The sequence below is a fragment of the Dermacentor variabilis genome, unplaced genomic scaffold (assembly GCF_050947875.1).
Source record: "Dermacentor variabilis isolate Ectoservices unplaced genomic scaffold, ASM5094787v1 scaffold_15, whole genome shotgun sequence".
NCBI classification, from domain to species: domain Eukaryota; kingdom Metazoa; phylum Arthropoda; class Arachnida; order Ixodida; family Ixodidae; genus Dermacentor; species Dermacentor variabilis.
In genome coordinates, this window is record NW_027460313.1 from 9,331,919 (window position 1) to 9,340,797 (window position 8,879).

Below are 8,879 nucleotides of genomic sequence, written 5' to 3' on the forward strand. Positions count from 1 at the left end.
TTTTTACTTTTATTCTTTGTTCTCCTGTAGCTGCTCTGTTAGTTTCTAGTTAGGAAGTATAATAAATCTCACTTTAGGAAGCAATGCAAGCTGAATGACCATCTGAATGACCATCTTAAAAAGTGCATTGCCTTCAGGATTTCCTGACGTGAGAGTTATGGGACGTCCTAAGTAAAGACTATGCAGCAGATGTATGTATAAGGTAGTAAGTCGCACGTTGTAGTTGTCAGGCAAAGAGTAATTAAATTGACGGGTGGGGAGATTTGGAGCGAGTTGGCACATCTTCACGTACGTAGTGGACGATCGACAAAGGCGAAAAGAGAGAGCGAAGCCCAGGCAAGGCTCACAGCGCTTCGTGCCTCCTCTCTTTTCCTTTTATTGGAATTGTTCTCTGTTAGCTAGGTATATGTCAAGATGTGCCAACTCATACCTCTTGTAAAAACAAGGTATGCGTAAATGCCGGGAATGCAAAAACGATGTCACCCTTGAAAAGAAAATATTAAGAAAAACTAGAAATATCGCATACGTGACAATATATTTTTACAAAACATAAAAAATTTAACACCTCGGTGTAATTACGACGAAGCGGCGTACGAGTTCCAGCAGGATTCATCGGAAAAAACCAACGCAGATATGTTCGCGTCGGCGGCGAGCTGCGTCATCCACCGAAATGTCGAGATGCGCCACTGCGGCAAATTTCCACGCGCGCATTCGGGCTTCCGGATCGACGTTTGCAGAGCCGATTTTATGGAAGCCTATAACGTCCAAAACAACCGCCAGGACGTCCTTGTGCTGCTTGAAAAGTGCGACGCCATCTTTGAAGGTTACTCCGCCACAGTCAGCATAGCAGAGGAGTGCTCGTCCTCGCGGAGAGCTCCGGTGGGGCTGGCCAGGGAAGAGGGCAGCGGCGCATCAAAGGCCATGACGGCGGGCCCCTCAGTTCCACGCGCTGAGCCAGCCATGCAGAAGCTGTGGGTGCACTCAAAGCGAGGCACGCCGCGCTTGTGCCAAGCACCACCGCTGGAACTGTGACCAGGACTGACCAGTGCTCCTGCGATGGTCAGGCGGTGGGCGAAGGCTTTGACAACACGGGGCTGGTGTAGAGATCGCCTGGGATGAGGTGCTGTGCCAGCTGCGAGCTCGTTCCGCCTCCTGTGGGTCATCGTGTTTGTTGCTGCAGATGCAGCGAGAAGCCACGCCGAGATTGCACCAGCAGATCCGCGACCAGAATGTCTTGGGCCGACTCGTTGGCGGTGCTTTACGCTGGAATATAAAAATTTCGCAATAAATCGCACATTTTGCATTACTGTTGCTAAAGATTCGTTCATAGTTTTTTGTTCTCTACTATAACATTTCTCGTTCGCACAATGAATTCCAATACCAAACAGTTAAATAACGCGATGGTAACAAAAAATCCAATAATTTCGACTTTCAATTATTATTTTTGATGAAATAGTCTCAAATGGTCCACCGACCGAAAAAGCCGGCGCCTGTAGTACAGAAACGGCACCTATATTCCCATTGGCTGTGACGTCATGTCACGCACGCGCGTCGACGGAGGAGAGCGGGCGAAAGGGTTGACCTGCTGCTGCGTTTCCGAGTCAAGAGTTGCGTGAGGGGAGAGGGCATAGGCACGACACCACGTCCCCCTCGCTTTCGGGAGCCAGCATTGTTCGCGCTTTCGTGGTCCGCGCAAGCTCTTGCCTTCGTTCTAACTTCGCCTCGGTAATCGCTCGGATGAAATAATGTATGAAATACACGATACATTCGCAATGAAAAACGGTAAGGGCAGTGACTTTCGAACCTACGAACCCAGGCTCAGAAGCGGCATGTCTTACCCAGTGGACTAAACGAGCGCCCTGTCTAAAGCAGGCCTCTGCACTGGTGCCACCGAGATGAGCGCGAACTCTCGCCGGTGCACTCCAGGAAGCCTATACTTATCAGCAATCTCGCTCAGATACACTATCGTTTCAGTTACAGAACTTGTACAAATATTTACCTGTCCGCTGTTCTGTTGACAAAGGCGTGTGGCCAAGCGTGCCTGGACCAAAGGAACACCGAAAGGGGGCAGCCGCGTGAAGGAAGGATCCCAGGACGCCAGCGGCGTTTCGTGCACCGACCAGAAAGTTGAGCCCGCGAGTAGCCGTGTGCGGACACGGTTGCTGGTGTCCGAGTGCCGCCGCAGGTGTCGTCTCGCTGAGCTGCGTGTCGACATGCGTGGCCAGTCATCTTTGTATCCTGGTGCAAGGTGCTGGAATCGGACTGAAGCCGTTGTGTCACGATTAAACACGAGTCCACGCTGGAGTACAGATCGGCGTTGACAGTGAATCGGCTGCAGAGAAGGCTTTCCCACTTGCCGGGCCCTAAAGTCTCGCCGGGTAATTTAGATGAAGCACTGCGGAACGAAGAAGCCTAGCTGCTGGTTCCACAGAATGGAGCCGGATGCGCAGTGCACGAGCGAGCTGGCTGCTTCGTTCTTCATTTTCTTCTGCGCACGCACGTCGAACACTTTCTAGGAAATATCTTGAGCAGTTGCCTCTTCTCGAGGGGATTATTCTTATTACGGTCATTATTATAAATATTACTATTACTATAATTATCGATGTGAAAACACAAATAGATTGCACGCAGAAGGAAATATTTATGGAGCAGGCTGGCAACAGCCATCTAGAGGTGAAAACGCCTGCCTACTCTTTAGGAAGGAGGGAACAGAAAAAGAAGCTTAAGACGGGAAGAAGTTGAGGAATTTATAGCTGTTTTAGAGAGATTATCTTACCTTTTCATACGTCATTTTTTATTGATTTCTTCCCGATAAGTTTCACTAATTTATGCACTAACTGCAATTTCCGTATACCATACGAATATTCGCCAAACCCTCGCAGTAGGTATGCGCCATCAAAGAATGAAGATGAAGTTAAACGAAGAAATAAAAGAAAAAGACAGAAAGATGAGAAGCCACCTGAACTAACCTTCTCAGGGTCGATTTTCTTTTCGCCATATGCAACATCCCAGGGTAAATTTTTTTTATTGGAGATTCCAATTCTTCTGCGGGACCTATTTCGCCAAATACTTGCCGTACTTTTTTAGGGTGACCGTAAAGTGAGCAAAAAATACTTTGCGTTGGTATATATGTACTCTTTATTCATGAATAACAACAATAAAAAAAGGACATCAACTTACAAGAAAAAAAAAATTTGATGCATTGTTATAGTTGAAGGCTTAGAATATGCACACACGAGAATATTTCGCAAGTCTGAAATGTTCCTGCTCTTACACTAACATTTACGTCTGTAGCGTAATGGAACTGCGTAGGTGAGCGCACTCAAGAAAACTGCGTGGTTGTGTCTTATCTCATAACCATGCGAATACACGCAACGCACCTCGAGTGGACAGCCACGCGGCAATTTTGCGTGCATTTGCGGGCTTCTTTCACGCTCGGAAAAACACATTTATGTCGCACGTTTTGAGCAACATAAAGCTGTATAAGGAGTTTGTCATGTCGCACTATGATTTTCTCATTGGCACTTTTGATCTAACGGTAATATTTGAGAAGTTCAATAATTAATGAAGACTAACTACGTAATTAGACGGAGCGAAAACTTTATTCTAAATGTCCGGCGATTGGGGCGAGGTGGGGCCATAAGCACACTAGCCTGGGTGACGGGCTCGAGTCCTTGGACATGGGCGGCTTGCTCAGCGTGCCGGACGGCTCACCGTTGATCAACGAGGCCGCCTCCCAACGCGCCCCTGGGTTCGAGACTTATGTCTACCTCGTTCGTCGGGGAGTCCTGGTGCTCGCTACCAGTGCATTCCCACAGCATGTGCTGGAGCGTCGCTCTGGCTCCGCACGCTTTACAATCGTCGGATGAATACATGTCTGCTTTGACGGATTGAAAAAAATAATTTCAGAAACTCCAAGCGACGGCAAACAACATTACCTTGGTTCTCTCAAGCTACGCGGCATTCGCATACTTTAAAACTCTCGCGAAAGCAAGCTGGGACGCCATCTATATGGTGATAAATGGCGATAGTAAATAAGTTGATTGAAAATAAAAGATGCAGATCACGATGAATTTCGTTTTTTGCACGACTTGTTTGTTGTTTTAACAAATTGCATACGCAATGCCTCTTTTTTATTTTTAACGTTCTCTTGGTTGCTTTTTTGGATTTATTATTTGGTCACCAAAATGACTATCGCTTTCGGACGGCGTTGATATACGGTCAGTGAGCCATTGTGGCCACACTGGAAAGGTTCTTGGCCAATGTGAGGTCTATATACCTCACATATACCTCACTAGTTTCTTTCCGTCGCAGACAGCATCACCAATCAGGGAAATACACCATATGCGGCTCCGAAATCTCATCCGTTGACTCATATAAATACCTCGGCCTAACCTTTTCAACTACCCTAACTTGGTCACATGATGTCATTAACTGAGTCAATGCCTCAAATCGAGCCCTCGGTTTTCTCCGCCGGAACCTAAGACTTGCTCCCCAATCAGTAAAATTATTAGCTTATGTTACACATGTCCGGCCCTCAGTGAGAATATGCATGCTCTGTCTGGGATCCTCATCAACATAACCTATCTAATACACTGGAATCAGTTGAAAAACGTGCAGCCCGGTTTATCTACTATGAATATTATTATCATTCAATCGTGTCTGAACTGAAAACCCGTGCAGGTCTTACTAATTTAGAATCACGACGTTTTATTTCTAGACTGCGTCTTTTTCACAAATGCTATCATTCACCACTCCAGATTTCAGCTATATTACCAGCTCATCGCCAGTCCAGCCGCATAAACCACAGTAACGCCGTGTATCCTCCCCCGGCGCAGGCTACCTCCCATCTACGATCATGTTTTGTGAAAACCGCAAGGGACTGGAACGCCCTGTGTTATGAATCAGCATGCGCCGCTGGCACGTGTTCATTTTGTTAGATTCACCGGCCACGCCTCTTGTGAATCGGCAGTGGCTGCGGTGACGTCACCAGATAAAGGCTATAAAAGCTACACTAACCTTTAATAAAGCGTTCGTTCTTTGCCAACCACTTCTCGAGTTACTTCAGCGGCGACGAGGCAGCCCACCACCGGGCCGTGTCATCTCCATGGCGACCCACGCCGGACCGCCGGGTTTCGACGAAATGGAAGGCAGTTGGGACGCCTACCAATTGCATCTGCAGTCCTACTTTGAAGTTTACGAAATCGTTTACTCGAAGAAACGACGAGCCCTGCTAACGGCAGCCTTAAGCACGGCAACAGTCGGCATAATAACGGTATATTGTGCGCGCCGGCGAAGATTGAAGACCTCACCTACGAGAAGCTGCTTGAATTGCTGGCAGAACACTTTGCGCCACAGGGCAACGAAATAGCGGAGTCGTACAAGTACTTCACCAGATGCTAGCGTCCCGATGTGGCAACAAAGGACTTCATTGTGGAAATTCGGAAGAAGGCCTGCAGTTGCAACTTTGGCGAGGCACGGGACAGGATGCTACGAGACAGACTTGTTTGGGGTCTACTTGATGCCGGCGTTCGTCGGAAGCTTTTGCCAAGGCCTTCGCTGACGCTGAAAGAAGCCGAAGATATAGCTTTAGAGGCCAAGGTGGCATTCTCAACGCTGATCATATGGAGAAGACTCAGTTGCCGCTTGACGAGGAAACGAAGGACATTTTGGTCGCAAACACTCCGAAAGGCCCGTTTTGCTTTAATAGGCTTCTTTTTGGTGTAGCCTCTGCTCCTGCGATTTTATGGACGGCATCCTGCAAGGCATTCCGGGCATTCAAGTATATTTGGACCACGTGGTAGTCGCGCAGAAACGCGGCAGCTGTGAGACGCCGCGTGAAGTTTTCATAAGTTTCCGGCAACACGGTGTCAAGCTGAATCCGCAGAAATGCAAGTTCCGACAAGCAGAAGTTGAATTTCTGGGACATTGCATAAATACGAACGGATTGTTACCTAAGACGGACAACATTGCTGCAATAATGAAAATGCCGAAGCCAACCGGTGTTACGGAACTACGGGCGTTTTTGGGCTTCGTGACCTATCACTAAGTTCTGGGAAACTTGGCTACTGTTCTGGAGGCGCTGCATGAGCTGCTAAGAAAGAACACACGCTGGCAGTGGGGAGCGAGACAAGATAACGCGTTCCGAGCAACAAAGCGGCTGCTAGAGGAAGCTAAGTTCTTGGCGCACTACGATCCAAGTCAGCCGCTTATCTTGGAAACCGATGCGTCGTCGTGTGGCGTCGGCGCCGCGCCATATCGCAAAGTAATAAGGGCCGTTTATAGTCCGACGTAACGCGCGCGCCCACGCTACGTCAGGTCGGCGAAAACGACCCCTCTATAGTCGGGCGCAGCCAACGTAACCGGCGGCTCACTAAAGCAGTTCACTTTCACATACATGGCTTCGAAAATACCCGACTCTTCCCAAACAACACCGCACATACCACGAAAACATTCTACACTAAACTCCCAGTTGTACGAACGCCGGTTTATCGAATATTTCAGAATAAGGAACTTTTTAAAGATCCCCAGCAGTTTTCTTATAGATTCTATGCAAAAATATTTTACTTGAACGAATTTCGGAACCGTCAATATTTCAGTTCAACGACGTTTTGCGCCCTGCACTGCAGGCGCAACCGATGCCCGCTCTCAACAAACTGCCGCTCCAGCGGCAAGGTAACGTCGCTAGCGCTACAGCGCCCCTGGGGCAAAGCGGCGGCGTGGAAAATGAACGGCAACGAGGCATGGCCTCCGAGATTGCCCGCACAAAACGAGCAAGCATGCAATCTCGGAGGCCACGAACATAGCAGAATCGCTGGCGCTTACAACACCGCCAGAGCAAAGCGGCGATCTGTCACAGCACAAACCACGTGGTGTGTGATTTTCTGGAGAATCTGGAGGTTGTTTTCAGTGTTCGTCCTGAAGAAGAAGAGTGCGACGAAGAAGAGGCAACTGCCAAGCCAGTTTCAAGCCCTATAACTCTAGCTGAGGTTGTAGGGTACATTGGTAAGTTGAGAGACAGTCTCAACAGCAAGCTGTGCCAGAAGGGTACAAAAACAATGACTCTTTTGACAGTTTTGTTACTTCCTGTGCTTTAAAAGTACAAGTGCAGAAGAAGATTACAGATTTTTTTTTAAGTGAGAAAGGCAGCATTATAACTGTTACGAACCTTGCACTTGTTGATATGTACAAATTCCATTTCACACATTTTTAACACTATGGATGCCATGTATTTGGCTCCATAAATTGCACTTCAAACTTTTGACTCTCTATGCCATATTTTATGTTGGTCTAGTGAATATTCACTTTAGTGAACTTTCAGTTGAGTGAATTACTTCCTTTGGTCCCTTGACGTTCACTCAAGTGAGAGTTTACTGTATTTCCAAGCATTCCCCTCTTCCCGGGCATTATTTCCTGCAGTTTAATAGCACGATTACACGGGCTACTGCGCGTTTCCAGAACTTGGCTACAACCGGCGCGATAGTACGCTACGAATACGCAGAGGTGGCCCCAACACAGGCTCTCGACCAGATCATGCTGGACGCTCGCAGAATTCCTTGTACTCGCACTCAAGACAAATGCGTTGGTGTAAAGCCTGTGTTCAGTCGCTCAGAAGACAGAATTTTGGAGTTACAAGTTCCTGACGTTTGAGCTCCTTGGTGTTACCTTTAGCGCGTTCTGCCGGCGCAAGCAACACACTCCCGTGTTATAACTTTTGGCAATTGCGCGTCGCGTTTTCGACAAACGTGAGTATCGAAAGAAGGCTTAAATTGGTTGCGGGGCCATAAAAATTCTCACAAACTTGCCGCAGTACGATTCAGTACGCGCTAAATTTGTCATGACGGCTGAGCTGCTTTTCGCTGCGTCGCGACACGCGCGGCGAGCGTGCCTCATAAGTAACAAAAAGTACCGAAAATAATTTTCAATAATGTTGAGCGTCACAGAAAGCGCCACGAACTTGTCAGTGCATTAAAGCGCGAATCTTAACTGCGCACCACGACCGAGCTGTCCTTCGCTGCCCGCGTCACAGTGCCAGGCGCGCACACTGCGCTTGAAAAGTATCCCAAAAAGTAGCGAAATTAGCCACAATAATATTGGGGGCCAGCGAAAGCGCCAAAACTTGTCGCAGTAAGATTCAGTACACGCGAAATTGCGTCACAGCGCCCTGTGCGACTAGCGTGCCGAAAAACTGCCGAAATAAGTTAAAATAATATTGGGGCTCATAGAAAGTGTCGCAAACATCTCCCAGTACGAGTCAATTATTCAAATTAACGGCGCCGCGACGGCCACGCTGTGTTTCGTTACCTGTGTCACAAGTCTAGCCTAGGTGCCGTGCCGTAAGCCTAATTGCTTAGCACGTGCTGGTGGGCGAGTTGGTTATAGATGATTACAACGAAGGCGCCAAATAAAACAACGGACGAACGGTTGTCCTGTGTCGCCTTCCTTCGTCCGTTGTTTTATTTGGCGCCTTCGTTGTAATCTAATTGCTTGAAATGCGTCGCAGACTGTCGAACAAGGTTTCTCACCTCGCAGTAGTGCAATAGTGTAGCGGTGCCATGTCGAAGTTCAGAAGGAACGCCAGAATACACCGGGAGCCCACCAAACCAGGCTAAATCCAAAATTAGAAAGAAAAACAGGCAGACGGGTAAACGAACAGGCCAACGCTCAGATGCGCGCCCGTTCTCTCTCGCTTCGTCGGTGTGTCTGACGAATGACGCATGCATCTGGCTCGTCATTCGCCGATTCGCCTGTTGCTGGGCGACGGTAGTAAGCGGCAAAGTTTAATTTAATTTATACGCATATATTTTTACTTCTGCCGGGAAAGAATAAAAAAGAAATAAGACAATTTCTATTAATCTCATTTCACATTCCATTTTTTT

General features: G+C 47.9%; 1 protein-coding gene across 1 annotated transcript; it reads right to left on the bottom strand.

Annotated features, from left to right (window-relative positions):
• Positions 1 to 516: 516 nt before the first annotated feature.
• LOC142567943 (uncharacterized) lies at positions 517 to 2,436 on the bottom strand. The gene is made up of 2 exons (XM_075678029.1): positions 2,000 to 2,436; positions 517 to 1,263 (listed from the first exon to the last, which is right to left on the bottom strand). Exons 1-2 carry the CDS (start codon positions 2,227 to 2,229, stop codon positions 825 to 827), a joined length of 669 nt encoding a protein of 222 aa, XP_075534144.1. The 5' UTR covers positions 2,230 to 2,436; the 3' UTR covers positions 517 to 824.
• Positions 2,437 to 8,879: the final 6,443 nt, after the last annotated feature.